The 15604-nt window shown below is 42.6% G+C and overlaps 1 protein-coding gene across 1 annotated transcript in view; it reads right to left on the bottom strand.

Annotated features, from left to right (window-relative positions):
- Nucleotides 1-15604, bottom strand: part of met (MET proto-oncogene, receptor tyrosine kinase) — a 103539-nt gene that overhangs the window by 10199 nt on the left and 77736 nt on the right. Inside the window, exons 13-16 of the mRNA XM_049573028.1 lie at nucleotides 11044-11197; nucleotides 9175-9309; nucleotides 6466-6726; nucleotides 2098-2178 (exon numbers count right to left, since the gene is read on the bottom strand). Coding sequence (XP_049428985.1) covers nucleotides 2098-2178; nucleotides 6466-6726; nucleotides 9175-9309; nucleotides 11044-11197 — 631 coding nt within the window. The remainder of the gene's footprint in view (nucleotides 1-2097; nucleotides 2179-6465; nucleotides 6727-9174; nucleotides 9310-11043; nucleotides 11198-15604) is intronic.

The raw sequence follows: 15604 nt of genomic DNA, 5'->3' as shown, positions 1-15604 counted from the left end.
ATCATACAGCAAGTATGCAATATACGCAGACTTAAGATGGAATGATTACGGTCGGATGTGGATACGTTTGAAGAATAGTGTGTCGTGTGTGTGTTGTGGGGGCGAATTTGGAAAACAAGCGCTTCATTTGATTGTGAGTCATAACTAGGAACTCCCGAGTCCCCATAAAATAAATTAGAATAACCCCCCACCACTTTAAATTTGGATTTTGTCCCTTTACGTTGCTACTCGCCTCAGTTAGATTAGCTGTGTTGTTTTATTTTGAGGTGAGGAAGAGGTGAGCTGTTCCAAAATTTAAGAATTCTCACTAAAATAAGTGCCGGTTGGTGGATCAGATACAATTTAAACACAGACTCTTCTTCACTCCACAACTCCACCAGTTTCGTCTCCTTTTCCACAGAACAAGAGAACCAAGACTTCATTACAGTCTTGTGCGCCACATACCCTTTTCGACAGTCATAGGCTCGATTGGTTGGTTTGGGCCGTCGGGGTCGGTTGCTTCGCGGCAATTCGTTTTTCGTTTCGAAATAACAAATTGAAACACAGAAAACCAACCATTATCCATTTTTTGTTTTGAAATGACCAAACGAAAAAGGAAAAAAACGATCTGTCTCCCGTTTTTTATTTGATAATAAAGAAAAGAAAAACGGAAAACAAATCGTTATCCATTATCCGTTATCCGATTTAATTTGGGAATTTAAAAAACCCTGTTTCAATTTTTTATTTTGAAACGAAAAACGAATGGCCGTGAAGTACACGGACCCATCAGCCCAGCGTTGCCGGGATTTTCAATTCCATTATAACAAGGCTACCTTCTTGAGGGTGTGTCTTACACTGATGACAGCTTGTCTTGAGTGATGGCATTTAAAATCAGAGTCCCCTGAAGAGCTACTGAAGTCCCCTGTTATTTTTGCTGCATGTTGCTTGATAAGTTGTTTGGTGTACGGCCGGCATGAGTTAAATTTTTAAATTTAAAATCAAAACACAGACGCAGTAACGGTTCGCGTATGTCTGTACAGCTTGTTAGTGATGCACGGGCCGACCCGTAACCCGGGTTACCCGCGAGTCGGGTTAGGTTGGGACAAGAAATGTTCACTTTATTGACGGGGCGGGCGGGGCATTAAAGATTAAATATGTCGGATATAGACTACTTGTTAACATCACTGTTGTAGGTTAGGTAAATGCATGTTACGTAACGTAACCTGCGACCTGATGTTACAAAAGCGCCAAGCAGCAGTTACAACAAACCAGAATCAATGAAGCGGTGAAGATGGAAGATGAAGTGAGGAAAAGATTACGGTCGGGAGAGTACAGAGTTAAAAGAAAAGAAGGCCAAGCTGCTAAATCTCATGTTTGGGAGAATTTCTGTGAGGTAGTTAGTGCAGCAGACGACAGCAGCATTGGCTACGTGAAGTGCAATTCCTGTGATGAGCTATACAAGCATGAGAGCCACAAGACCGGTACGTTAATAGTGGCGGGGGCGGGATGGGGCGGGTTGTGAAAATAGATGCGGTTGTGCGGGAGGGATGGAGCGGGTCAAATTATTTCATAAATGTGGGGCCCGCGGGTTGGAAAAAACCCTGACCCGCGCATCACTACAGCTTGTAAATGTTTAAAAAAAAAAATAAAAAAATAAATAAAAAAATATTTAAAAACTGGATTCCCACACATTGTCATGGACAAAATGTCAAAACTTTTCCATGACTTTTCAAGGAGCCATGATACATTTTTTTCTTCACAAACCTGCCTGATGTTTTTAAACACAACAGATTCAAACTCTATGAAAACTAAACTAAATAAACTGTCACACATTGATGCATATTTGAGGTGAGTTGCATCAACAGCGACAGAAAGTAAAATTTGCCGTTATGTTACACGACGTGGAAGGAACTATTTCATTACACATCACAAAATTCCATCACTTTTACAGGCCTGGAAAACGTGACTGTGACATTCCATGACAGGTTTTCCATGACTGTGAGAACCCTGAAAAAACCCCAAAAACTCTAAAGTGAAACAAGGAGTTGCAGACAAACTCAGTTCAGGTGAAAAAGGGTTTGGCTGAACTATAAACTCGTTAAAGGGGTTTGTACTCACGGTTCAGTGACTTGACGGCGCAGTGCTGCTTCTGCCCGTCTGGCTCAAGGAGCGTTCCATGGAAAACGCAGCCGAAGTGACCTGCAGGTTACAACATGATGTGTTACTCAGATATTAGTCAGCATTAGTGAATTCAGACGCTCCTGTTGAAACCTGTAAAGACCTCCCAAATAAAGTTTTTCCCACTCCAAACAAAACAAGCCTCTCTGACAGAGGTCCATTTAAGACACATGAGATGCACCATTTTAAATCCTGATGAAGTTCAGCTGTGAAGCAGGTGAACAATGGCAGCCTGACGGTACTTCAGGATGTAAACCAGTGATTTCTTGTTTACCCAAGGTGGCATAACTAGGTACTGATTGTTTTTTTTCTTTGCCTCTGCACTACCTGAACAGTTCACCCTGAATTCAGGGCCCAAAGTGTCTGAAGTCCCACTCACTTCACCTGCAGTGTGTTTTTCCAATTAGTAGGAAGAGACTCTTGCTCCGTTGTAGGAGAGGTGGTCGCATCTTTTGCACATCTGTGTCAAAGGACGTGTTCATTTCAATTACAAAAAGTTTTTGTCAACGACCTTTCTTCCATGACGAAAACCAGACTGTTAAGAGCTAACAATAAATCTTGATAATAACTAAGACAAAATATATGTTTCATTTTTGTTGACAAGACTCAACTCAGATCAGTTTTCTCTGACAGAGATGAAAGTTTAGTTTGAATCAGCAACTCTGTGAGAGGACACCAGTTTAAACCTCCAGACTAACATGTTGCACATGAAGAAACAAGTTATGTTTCTGCTTCTTAACAGTCACATGGATAAGTCAGAGTTTACAATGAACCTGGGGACAAATCCTAGTTGGCTCACATTAGTTATTTGTTGAGAGCATAAATAGAGAGATGTTGAGCTTTTCAGATGATGATCAGTAAGTGTGTGCTCGTAAATCAGCCCTAAACACTGCTGGAGACATGACAGTTTGGAAGTGTGCACAAATTATTTGGAGTTGTAGAAGAAAATATCTAAATGACGAGAACAACAGAAAACATAAAGACTAAAATGATTTGAATTTTCGTCGCCTAAAACTATGAAGGATAAAAATGAAACTAACAAACATTTTCATCTCATCACTGAGACTTAATCTAAAATAGCTGTCAGAACCAACACTGTCAGGGACCCATTGTTTTATAATCCACCCCTGAGGCCCGAGCTGAACAGACAGCAGACATTAAATCCGATGCTTCAGTGGAGACACTGCAGCACAACCATCTGAACTTCTCTCTGACTGAAAACATCTCTGCAGCATGCACATTTATTTTGGCAACACACAGAAGCACACTGAGAGCTACCAGATTCCAGCTCCTAGTATATGTGAACATACTCAGCCAATAAATTATAATCAGATTCTGATCATGGCTTGTTGCTTAATGTACTCACAGATGAGTAAGTAAACCACAGTTCCTAAATCAGCTCCATAAATGGTAGCAGCTGTATGGCACCATCTAAATTACCAACGGAGTCTGCAGGAGGAGGACATTGCAGGCCATTTTTGGATATTGTGCAATCAGTATCCTCCGTTTCTATCTTGGCTTGTTGAGGCCGTCTTCTCGACAGAGCTGCTATGATTAAGATCATGCGTCCTGCCAGTTGGCTCCGCGATCACAGCGGTTCCAGAAATCTGATAAAAACATTTTTGTCCAGTGCTGACGAGTAAAAATTCAAGTTTGCAGCAGAGGGACTGAGGTGATTTCTGCACGTTTGTCCACAGAAATCAACTCTCTGACTCCTGTGTGTGTGTTTTGCTTGTTTTCACACCTTTCACAGTTAATTCTGATTCTCTTGAGTTACCATCACCCTCACATTAAATCTGCCTCCTCAAGTAACCCAGTCTGGAGCTTAATTCATTAATACCCCACGCAGGCTAACAGCCTCTGCCAAACCTCCCTGACTTATTGTGCATTTTATTGAATTATATCGCTTAAGACACGAGGGCTCGCCCCAGACTGGGAGGGGTGCGGGAATAAAATGAGCGCGGCGTTCTCCTATCACGTCCTCGCAGATGGCTGAGGGTGTTGGATTACGACTTCCAACAATGGAGCCTGGGAACACTAGCTGTGAACAAATCATCCTACGCCACTTTAAAAAACTTCTGCCCTGAAATGCGGGCGCTTTTCTTCGGGGGATAATAACCACGCCAGGGAGGCAAGGGGGCTGTTTTCTGTGATACGGAGGAGTTTGGGGGGGGGGTCGCCCTCCTCTTGATGGTGAATTTGATCTGTGGTGTCTGACCCGCCTACTGAAGCAGCACAGTGTGAGGTGATTTTGTGTCTGCATGTCGAGCTTGTGGTTTGATGAAAAGGCGATTAAGCTCTTTGTGGACGACTTTAGCTTTTTTATAGCTTTACGTAAATCTCGAATTTAATCTAAGATCACATTAGATACAATCAAGTCACAAAGTAGTTGTAGAGAAATAATGTTTGTGTGTTGTTTCTCTTTTTTAGCACTTACGGTCAGTAGTTACAAACTTTTCCTGTAAAAACGTAACAGATAAAACAGAAAAGACTCCAAATTTTGTTTGTGATATAAGACAGATTGTAAATGTTTACTCTGAACAGACCCTAAAGTTGAGGTTGATGTGATGAAATGACTGTTTTATGGATGAATTAAGAGATTACAAATAAAAAGACTGATTCATTCAGCAGGTATTCAGTTTTTCAGCTGGGGTGGATTGTTGTTAGCAACTGAGCATTTGTTCTTGCATGTAGTTATTTTTCCCTCCTTTTTAAAATGTACTGACAGAGCAGGTGGGACCAAGTCATAGTTTTGCAAGTCACAAGCAAGTCTCAAGTCCCAAACTTTGAGTTTTGAGTTGTAAACAAGTCGCCCATCATCAAATCTAATGCCACTTTAACAACAGAGTAATAATATATACGATTATAAAATGTTATAAATACTTAATACAATTTGTTTAACTTTACTATTTGTTAAAACAAGTGTGACTGAACTAAAAAAAGTTTAGTATTGCCTGCAGCACTATTATCCAGTACCATAATTAGCTATGACATGTTATTGTTGCTGCATATTTTTCCACAGCAGGGCAGGTAAAAGTAGTTCACCTGTTGGAGGTGAGCTGTTTGCAGAGGTGCAGTAAGAGCCTGTTGTCTGCAGCTCTTCATCAACATCTCACTGTGGCTGTTTCTGCTTTTACTCTTCCTCCTTGTCTTTATCAAAGAAAAGCTGCAAACAAAGTTCCACTAACTCAGTGATAAACACATTTCATTTCCTGTAGATCCTTCACAGTAAAAGTCCCCTGTTATTTTACTATGTAAAAACTTTTATTGTGAAGCAGCAACATAAAGAAATGTTGAGTTTTCAAGCTGCAACTTCACACAACTTCTAATACGGCTCATAGTAAAAATGAAACAGTAAAATAAAGCAGATATCTAAAGTAAAAACAGGATGCAGGAGAGGAACTAAACTCCAAACCACAGAGATTCAGTTAGAAGCTACAGACGTACTGAGAGCTGGACACACAGAGACTTTTAAAGACACCTTTCTCTCTGGTCTCCTGCAGACAGAGGGGAGGAGAGTCTCAAAGCACACAAGGGGCGAAGGGGGTCATTGGGTGTTGGCTGCTGTCGGCAAGACATCACCACTACCTGAGAGAAGGTCCATCTCTGGCGCAGCTCGGCGTGCACTGATAATGGAACCTGGCACAACATGGCTTAACTCGGCACGGCCAAAAGTGCAGTGGGAAAGACCCATTTGTGTCCGTGGTCACGAGATATGAAAATGCAGAACTAGGACCTGAGGAACTGAGGAACCTTTTAAATAACATGCTTCTTAATCTTTTGGTTTCGGGGAAGGTATCAAGTCAAAGGGCTCAAGTCCGAGTGAAATCAGGAGTTACTGGTGTAAAAGTTGAGTTGCAAGTCTTTTCAATTTTGTCAAGTCTACAGTCATCAAATTTGTGACTGGAGTCCACACCTCTGACTGACAGTATAAAAAAGTTAAAATTACGTAATGATAATGATCCGACACAGCAAAAATGATTTCTATACATGACAGGAAGTTTATTCCCACTGTGCAACATTCAAACATTTTTTTTTGGCCGGGAGACAAACAAGAAATGATGCATTTTAAATCTACCCTTGTTCAGGGTAAGTAGAAAAAGAACTTAAGTGTGAGCAAGTGAAGCAGCATGAGCTTGCATCGCTTGTTGCTCAAACAAGCAACAAGTGATGCAAGCGGTGCTGAAACACCACAGCGGTGTCCAAAATAAAAGAACATAACCACAATGTCCCCACCTGACTGACTCAGTGATAACGAATGTTTTAAATGATGTATTTGACAGTGAATAAAGCATCTCTGTGACCGACCTCTGCCGATGACCTGGTTGAGGTGGAGCAGCAGCTGCTCCCGGGCGATCACCACGTGCTGCACCTCAGTCAGCAGGTCAGGGTGGAGGCAGGATGGGTCGATGTGAACCGGGGCCATCAGCAGTGGGGACACCAGCTCGCCTTCCATCCCCAGACCCATCCCACCTCCCAGTGCTCCCAGTCTGGGGGACAGAAGCTCTCCATTGCCTCCGTAGATGGGAGGAGCCCCCCGGCATGTCTCGGGCCTGTCGGTGCCCTGATCTGGAGGAGCAGAGGAGGGGGTCAAAGGTCAGTGACTGTATCAGCAAGGCCTCCAGAGGTCAAGGTGATACATGATCAGAAAAGACGAGCTACAAAGGCAGAGAGGAACCTGACACGGTGACGGAGGGAAGCTGAGCTGGAAAAACAAAGTTGCTGATTTCTCCTGCTGATGTTAGTGCACGGAAAATGAATGTGACGAACTGCATGCAAAAATATCTAAAGCTCCTTCAAAGGAGGCGACAGAGAGGATGCAGAGACATAATGGTGAGCTCAAATATGGACAATATATGAATTTCCAACCACTACACCTCGACTCCCCCTGAGGACAGGCATTAGTTCATTAGTAAATCTACCTGCTCACATTTTAAGCCTTTTAAGTCACTTTTAAGAGGTCAGAAAATGACTTTGCCATCATACTCAGGATCATAATACACTGAGCCCCCCTCAACGCCCTCAGGATTCAAACATATGAAAACCAAAACCACAGGTGACTCTGAAGATTACACTTCGGTTTAGGAAGACGAGACTGGTGGTCAACTCACTGGTGAGGAGAACACAGACTCTAAAATCATCCAGGACTGTTCACATTGTATTGCGCATTATTTGCATCTCAGTGTTATCTAGTTTTATTAACTGCTTCTACTGTCAGCGGTGAAATGTAACCAAGTACATTTACTCAAGCACAATTTTCAGGTACTTGTGCTTTACTTGTTTCCATTTTATACTACTTTATACTTCTGCTACATCTCAGAGACAAATGCACTAGAGAGTTACTCGTTACTCTACAAATTGCACACTGTGAACTTTTGAACATCCCCTGATTAATATTTTTGCACATTTCTGCACAAAACTACCGCGTGAAGATCTGCTGATCTCTTTCATTTTAAAACAGATACACTGAACTTACTTTTTTAAGTATTTTTTAATATTTCTTTTGTATTTTCTTTGGTTTCTGTCTCAGTGTTTCTCGACTATTACAGTACTGCTGTAATATTTTCATTCTCCTCTGTTGCTGGATTCGGATAAACTGGGATCTGAAGTAACTAAAATTAGTCCCACTTTTACCAGCTGCAACATTAAAGTGATGATCACAGTGAGCACTTGTACGTTTGGTACTTTAAGTAGTTTTTGGTCTAATCATTTTGTACTTTTACTTAATAAGATTATAAATGCCGGTCTTTCACGTGTAACTGAGTGTTTCTACACTGTGGTGTTGCTACTTCACTCTTCCAACTTTGTACTGCAGCTGCTGCAGTGATTTCCATTCTTTCTCATCTTTGTATCAGCTTTGTGTTAAAACAGATCACAATTACATAAAAATCTGACACATGACCAGTGAACAAGATGGGATGTTTTTCAGTTTCCTGTCCACAGAAAGTGAAGTGAATGGACAATTCACCTGAAGGGAAATAAAGACTGTCAAAGTGTTTGAATTGACAGGCCACATTATGCAGAACAGAACCTGTTGTTACCCACAGGTTACTCTGGATCGTGCTGGTAGCCTCAGTATTAGCATTTTTCTAATAAATAATTAAATAAATCACAATGTGTAATATGAAATGAGTCACCTGCAGAGACGAACCCACCGAGAATTATCATTTATTCTGCAGCTCTCTGGAGCTTTTTAACCTTTTCTAGTTTCAGTTTCTCGGCACATTAACTCCGCTCTCATCAAACTCATTTCCAGCAACAGCAGGCTCATTTAGGCGAATCTGCATCATGAAAATCGACAATTATTTGATAGAGACTGGAAAAAGAGAGATGAGTGGTTTCTCTGCACAATCAAACGCAGATCAGAATCTCACGGCGAGGACACAGGACACACAGGAAGATGATCCAGGTGCTTGATAAATACATCAGCGAGGAAGGAAATATTAAAAAGCCTTTACTGTGGTGGCTAAATTATTAAAAGAGCCAACATGTTTAATTAATTAAATATCAATTATTTGATCATTTTTGATGCCAAATAAAGATGATTATGAGGTAATATCTGAACTTATGGGGAATTTACTTTTTCAACAAAGATTCTTTGCAAATGTATGATTGTTTGTTCGCTATGATCATCAGAGATGAAACTGTTGAGGAAAGAGTAAACTGCACGAGTGTGTCTGTGTCATTTAATCTGACTGAAGGAAAAATGCGTCAATCAGTTTCAAAAACGTAATTAATTCAGATTCAGTTCTGGAGGAGTGAGCAGGGGGCGGTAACACTGAGGTTATGATGGTCTACATCGGGTACACGGATGATTTTGATCAGCTGATAAAAACCCCCCCAAAAAACTTACATTTCCTGAGGGCTGCGGGTGTTAGTTCAGAACATGTAAGGCATGCACTGCTAGCGTAGCGTTCAGCCCCACAGGGAGGGGAGCAGGTAGAGGGGAGGGAGGGAGTGAGGGGGGAAGAAGATGTCATGTGAGCAGTGGGGGAGGAGCTTATCTGGTTGACGTACCCTCCAGCAGGGTTGTTCTATAGTCGACTGACTCGTGGGAGACCATTTCGTTAGTGGGGCTGACGCTCCTCGCGTTAGCCAGCCTGTCCAGATGCTGGATGTGACCCCGGCCATCATACCACACCTCAGACAGATCTAGAAGTGAAGTGAGGGAGGGGGAGGAGAGAGGAAGGAAGGATAGAGACATAAGGGGATAAGAGGGTGCGTAGGAGGAAAGGAGGGAGACAGGATGATGAGATAGAGAGAGAGAAAGAGGGATGGAAACAAGTGATGGAGAGAGTGAGGGAGGAGGAGGGGGGTGAGTGATGAAGGATGAGGGGAAAGATAAAGGGGAGGGGAAGAGATGAGAGAATTACTAAGAAAGGCAAAGCGTTTCACCAGTGCGCCCCCACACACAAACTCACTGTACACCCACCAGGCAAAACAAAACCCAGCAGATACACATGCACACAGGTTAGAGAGGACACACTGAACTCCTGCTGCTGTATATACTTATATACTGGACACACACACACACACACACACACACACACACTAATACTAATGCACACACACAGGGGCTGGGGTCAATTCACTTTTAATTCAACTTGTCCAGCAGATTAACTACGTGAAACTATGATGGACTTCTCTCTGATAGAACATCACATCACATATATGCAGCGTGTTATAAATAAATTCAAAATGGAAGCTTCTGTATTTTTCAACCTGGACTCTACTGTAACAGGTTTCTGTGTGTGAGTGACTCATGGAGACAACAGTTTTTTAAACTGATCAAGTATCAAGAGACTGCTGCAGCCACAGTGCCTTAAAGCCTCTTACAGACCATGAGACTTTATCCATCCGTCCATTTTCATCCACTTAACCAAGGTAAGCAAAGCACCCCAGACGTCCCTCTTCCCAGTGACACTTTCCAGCTCCTCCTGGGGGACTCCAAGGCGTTCCCAGGCCAGATGAGATACATAATTGCTGCAGTGTGTTCTGGTTCTGCCAGTAGGACGTGCCTGGAACACCTCTACCAGGAAGCGCCCAGGAGGATCCTGATCAGATGCCGAAACGACTTCAACTGACCCCTTTTGACACAAAGGACCAGCGGCTCTACTCCGAGCTCCCTCTGGATGTCCGAGCTCCTCCCCCTATCTCTAAGGCTGAGCTCAGACATGCTACAGAGGAAACTCATTTCAGCTGCTTGTATCTGTGACCTCATCCTTTCAGTCACTACCCAGAGCTCAAGACCATAGGTGAGGGTTGGGACGTAGATGGACCAGGAAATCGAAAGCTTCGCCTTCCAGCTCAGCTCCCTCTTCACCACGACAATCCGGCGCAGCGCCTGCATCACTGCAGAAGCTGCACCATACCGCGATCCATCTCCACCCCGAGATACCTGAACTCCCCTCGCCTGAGGCAGTAACTCTCCCCTAACCCAGAGGGAACAACCCACCGTTTTCTGGCCTCAGATTTGGAGGTGCTGACTCTCATCCAAACTGATTCCTCTATATCAATCTTATAAGTTAAATGTAGCTTCACTGTGGTCCAGTTTAAAGAATGGTTGTCTCCGTTTGGCACAAAAACATAGAAAACAGGGTCCAGGTTAAAAAAAACAACCAAGTTTCCTTTTAAAGTCTGCTTCTGACTCTTGCTGCTAATTTGTCAATATTTTGGCCCAAACGTAGCTGCTGAAACATTTCACAACCGAACCAGACCTGACTGCAGAGTCTGACTGAAATCATATTACAGAGCAGATGACATAACAAAGTGAAATCAATGCCAGTCGGTCACCGTCTCAGATTAAAGCTGAGTTTAGGATGTCACAGAAGTGAACTGACCTTTGACCCCATGACCCCACCACGACCCTGGCATCGCAGCTCTTACCATCAATGTGTTTGTTCCGTCTCCACATGAGCAGCGTTCCCAGCAGCATCAGCAGCAGGGTGACACACACGCAGCCAACGATCAGGCCTGTGTAGTCCTGCTCCTGAGCCAGCGTCACTTTGCCCAGATGTCTGATGGAGTCCGCCTGGCGCCACTGAAACAAGTCAAGGAGGTTTGGGGTGTCATGAAGTGAAGGACGCAGATTTTAAGAACACGGATGATCACTACTGAATAAGGGTGACCCTGAATAAGCGCTCGACACTGCAGCAAAATGTTGTTATGAAACGAAGGATCGGCACGATTCAAGCTGTCTGTCTGAAATGTCTTTGCAGCCGTCACTTCATGGACAAATAGCTGGACACAGCCTGCTTCAAATTCACAGTCATGCCTGCAAATATTTGGGCAGTGATTTGTTTTTCATTGTTTTATCTCTGTATCAGGGGTGTAAATACAGACAGTGCAGGCAGTGCAGTTGCCCTGGGGCCCATGAAGTGGGGGGCCCATAGAGAGGTGGACCTCCAACAATGTGTCGGGTGGAGAATGGGCCCTTATGTGTGACTGCCACCTTGAAAATATGTGTTCAAAGAAGAACTCTCATTTAATTAAAAACAGTGCCATTTGTTTTATGCGCCCCTAAAAAAGGCAAACCCATCTCCGTCATTGTATTTATTTTTTTTATTTTTGTAAAATTACTTTACATCAACTATTAAAATTGATGTATAAATGTATAACTTCTTAATTTCTTACTTTCTTTGGTATTTTTGTTCTATACAGATATGCAGTGATGATTGCTGGGTTACATGTATGTTGATGTTATCCAGTGTCAAGTCTGTGATCATGTGACGAGATGATATGTGCAGGATAACGTACATAGGACCTGTCATAACAGCATGCACTGGAGCTACTCTACATCACTGCTCCGCACACATCACAGTGGATCAGGGTTAAAGGGAAATTTCGGTTTATTTCAACCCGTCTCCTATCGTCCTAAATTTGTTTCAAGTGACTAGTGACATAAAAATAATAGTTAGCATGTTAGCCGTTAGCCTAGATACAGCCAGGGCGCATAGTAGCGTCAGACCTGTTAAAACGTAAGTGAACGGGCAACCTTCAAGTGCAAAGTTAGTCCACTAAACAAGCTTTTTTTCCACAAAGACCGCCTCATATCGTTAGGATAAATGTCAGAGAACATATAGAAAACGATATGTAAACGTGTTGTCTTACCTTACCGGTGTGCTGCCATGTTTGTTTACCATTTAGCTCTGCTTTCCAAAGCGCGGCCGAAATATCGCGAGAACAAGCAGTGATCTCATACCGTGCCTGAAATCCCGCGAGAACAAGCAGCACCAGCTGGAAGGCAGAACCGGACAGTAGCCTGAAAAGTTCATTCATTTATTTTATGAAAGATTTATAGAATAATGGCTGACTTTTTGCCAGACTTCGACTTTGTGGAGGAGGAATTTGATTTTGCAGAGTTTGATGGCCGCCCTTATTTATTTGAGCCAGAATACACTGACGAAGAGCTTCGTGAAATTGAAGAACGGAGGAGGAGAGAGAGAGAGAGAGGCGCAACAGGTAGAGGACGAGAGAGGAGGAATGGCTGCTGCAAGGCTTTAGCTCTGGAGATTGGTGGTGTACCTGTGAATGCTGTGCCCCAGTGCCCACAGAAGAGGAATGCCTCTGTTGCAAGGAATGGGACCGGTTGCAGCCTTATTTTCAAGGTCTGGATGTGACCGAGGACGAGACACCTCCACCTGGAGTAGTATCCAGCTGGGCTTTATCTAGAGCTTGCGAGATTTCAGGCACAGTATAAGATCGCTGCTTGTTCTCGCGATATTTCGGCCGCGCTTTGGAAAGCAGAGCTAGATGGTAAACAAACATGGCAGCACACCGGTAAGGTAAGACAACACATTTACAAAAGCTTCTTTAGTGGACTAACTTTGCACTTGAAGGTTGCCCGTTCACTTACGTTTTAACAGGTCTGACGCTACTATGCATCCCGGCTGTATCTAGGCTAACGGCTAACATGCTAACTATTATTTTTATGTCACTAGTCACTTGAAACAAATTTAGGACGATAGGAGACAGGTTGAAATAAACTGAAATTTCCCTTTAATTGTGTTCCTAATGGTGCATTGTTCCACCATTTTAGTTCATTTTTAATAACTCTAGTACTTATCGTACTTGTATTGTTACGCTATTGGGCACTGGGTTTTATTTTCTGCTCCTTAAACACTTTATATCTTGTATATTTTGAATATTTTGACTGATACTTAAAACCCCATTGTTTTAAAAACCAGGTCCTGTGTGTGACTCTGACCCGGGGAGCCCACTGGTTGTTCTGGTTTGTGAATGTTAATTTGTGTTACTGTAATTTGGCGCATCCTCTGGCACAAGAATTTCCTTTAGGATAAATACAGTTCTGCTGAATTGAATTAAATTGAAATATGTTTAAATCCATTACACATTTTATATTTAATAAGTTCTTGCTAACTTGTCTGATTATGTCCTGTTCTCCTAAAGTTGTTGCACACTGTAGTGCAGCGCCAAAAACACACTTAGTGTCTGCAGTGCATGAAGGCAGATGCTTGATAAACAATGACTGTATCCATGAATCATACAGTATGTCACGCATGGCATACACACAAGCATTTAAGAGGCATGAAACTGGCATTCAGACATATGGTATGCAATAACAAACACACACACACACACACACACACACACACACGGCCTGTTGCCACAGGCTGGAGGCAGATTACATCAGTGATATTGCTTCTGCTGTTATTAGGTTTAGTGGAAATGAGGATTCTACTGCCTGCTGCTGCAGATGGGACGCTGTGTGTGTGTGTGTGTGTGTGTGTGTGTGTGTGTGTGTGTGTCTATGGAGCTGAGGGATATTGGCTGACCATCTCCTGAGATACAGGCTTTCCTCTGAGGGCCAGTTCACAAGTCAACAGTGATGAGGCTGATAACGTCTGGTCTGGAGCACGCCGCTGTTTCACCACAAGGATATTATATCTAAGGACGACATGAGGACGTCTGAAACGCAGCATCTAATATTAGTTTGTATCATAAAGGTTAGACATTGCTCTTATCAGAACTCTTATAACCCGCTGGGATGTTTGGAGTTTGTAACAAACAAAGCTGCTCGATTTATTGAGGAAGTCTCAGATCACACAATATGAGTTACATTTTAGTTTGAAAATCAGTATAATATTGGATCAGTGTGTGATGTTATGTCGTCTATATGAATCTCTTCCTGAGCTACTTCTACTTCAGGTTGATCTGCTATATTTGCAGGAATGTCTTTTTACGATCCCTTTCTATCAAGCGTGAACTCAACTTTACATGAGTTCAGTGAGAGTTTTATCCAGTCAGTGTGAAATTACTGTCACCCCCTCTGCTCAAAACATCCCTAATCTTGTAGTTGCTTTGCATTCTGGTATGTTTAGGGTACAGGCATTGATCTTTTTACCTCTTCTAAGATGGATTCCTCTGTATAAATGTTGAATATTGGTCCAAAATGTTATTTTTGAGGCCCTCTGTCTTTTCTGATCGAACTCTGTTGTTGATTTTCTACATCACTGAAACATTTCCTGCTGTCAGACTCCACTGAAGCTGCTGGAAATACGTTGACACGGGGCTATGGTTTGTACATTTTGGCCAGTTATCCACAAAATGATTTAAAATGCACCAAACAAAGAAAAAGGACTTGGAAACAAGGAACCATGAGCTCTAACACTGTCATTTACAGTGAGTTTTATCAATTATATGTATTTACTGACTCAAACAAAGGTTATAATAAGTTGGACAGCTGTTACATTTTAAACTCTTGATGTTTTTTGCACACACACACAAACACCTAAACTAGATGTGCAACTCTGAGCAAGGAAGAGACAGAAACTTTGAACGTCGTAAGGGCGTGTGGTTGTGTTGCTTGCTATGATGCATTCATTTAATGGTGTCATTGGTTGCCTTTTTTGTGGTGGTGCTGATGTTAAAGAGTTCACACCAAACACGTGAATTATTTTTGCATCGCCTTACTCGAGTTTGAACGCTAGAATATTTTGTATTGACTTGCATCGTGTGAAATTGCAGCATCGATGAATGAACTTCCACCAGTATGATCTCGGTGTCATACGTCCCTGAAGGATCTCAATGCTGATTGGCTATTGCGGTGTCATTGGTCACTGAAGTTCAGATTTTTCAACTCTTGCGAATAGGCATATGACGCAAAATCACGTCACTCGCCTCATCTGCGCGGCTTAATTCCAGTCATTTGTGTTTCATCCATCGCACTGCCCGGCGGGAATTCATGTCTGTTGTTTTCTTCATGCTCTCTGTGAACACAACACTATTCTGTTGGCTGTTCTCAGTACTTCCCAAACAGCTTTTTCCATCAGGTACCTGAACTGAAACTTATCTATGTCGCTACAAAGCCAGACTCCATTGACAAAAACAGTCATTTTAGTCCAGCCTGCTTGTCCAAGCGGGGGCATGCCGACTGACATCTACTATGGATAAATACCTAATACAACCCCACTTCAAAAAATCTGAA

The sequence above is a fragment of the Epinephelus fuscoguttatus genome, linkage group LG4 (genome assembly GCF_011397635.1).
Source record: "Epinephelus fuscoguttatus linkage group LG4, E.fuscoguttatus.final_Chr_v1".
NCBI classification, from domain to species: Eukaryota; Metazoa; Chordata; class Actinopteri; order Perciformes; family Serranidae; genus Epinephelus; species Epinephelus fuscoguttatus.
Note: the sequence above shows the minus strand (reverse complement) of the source record. Positions and strands in the feature narration are given on the sequence as shown.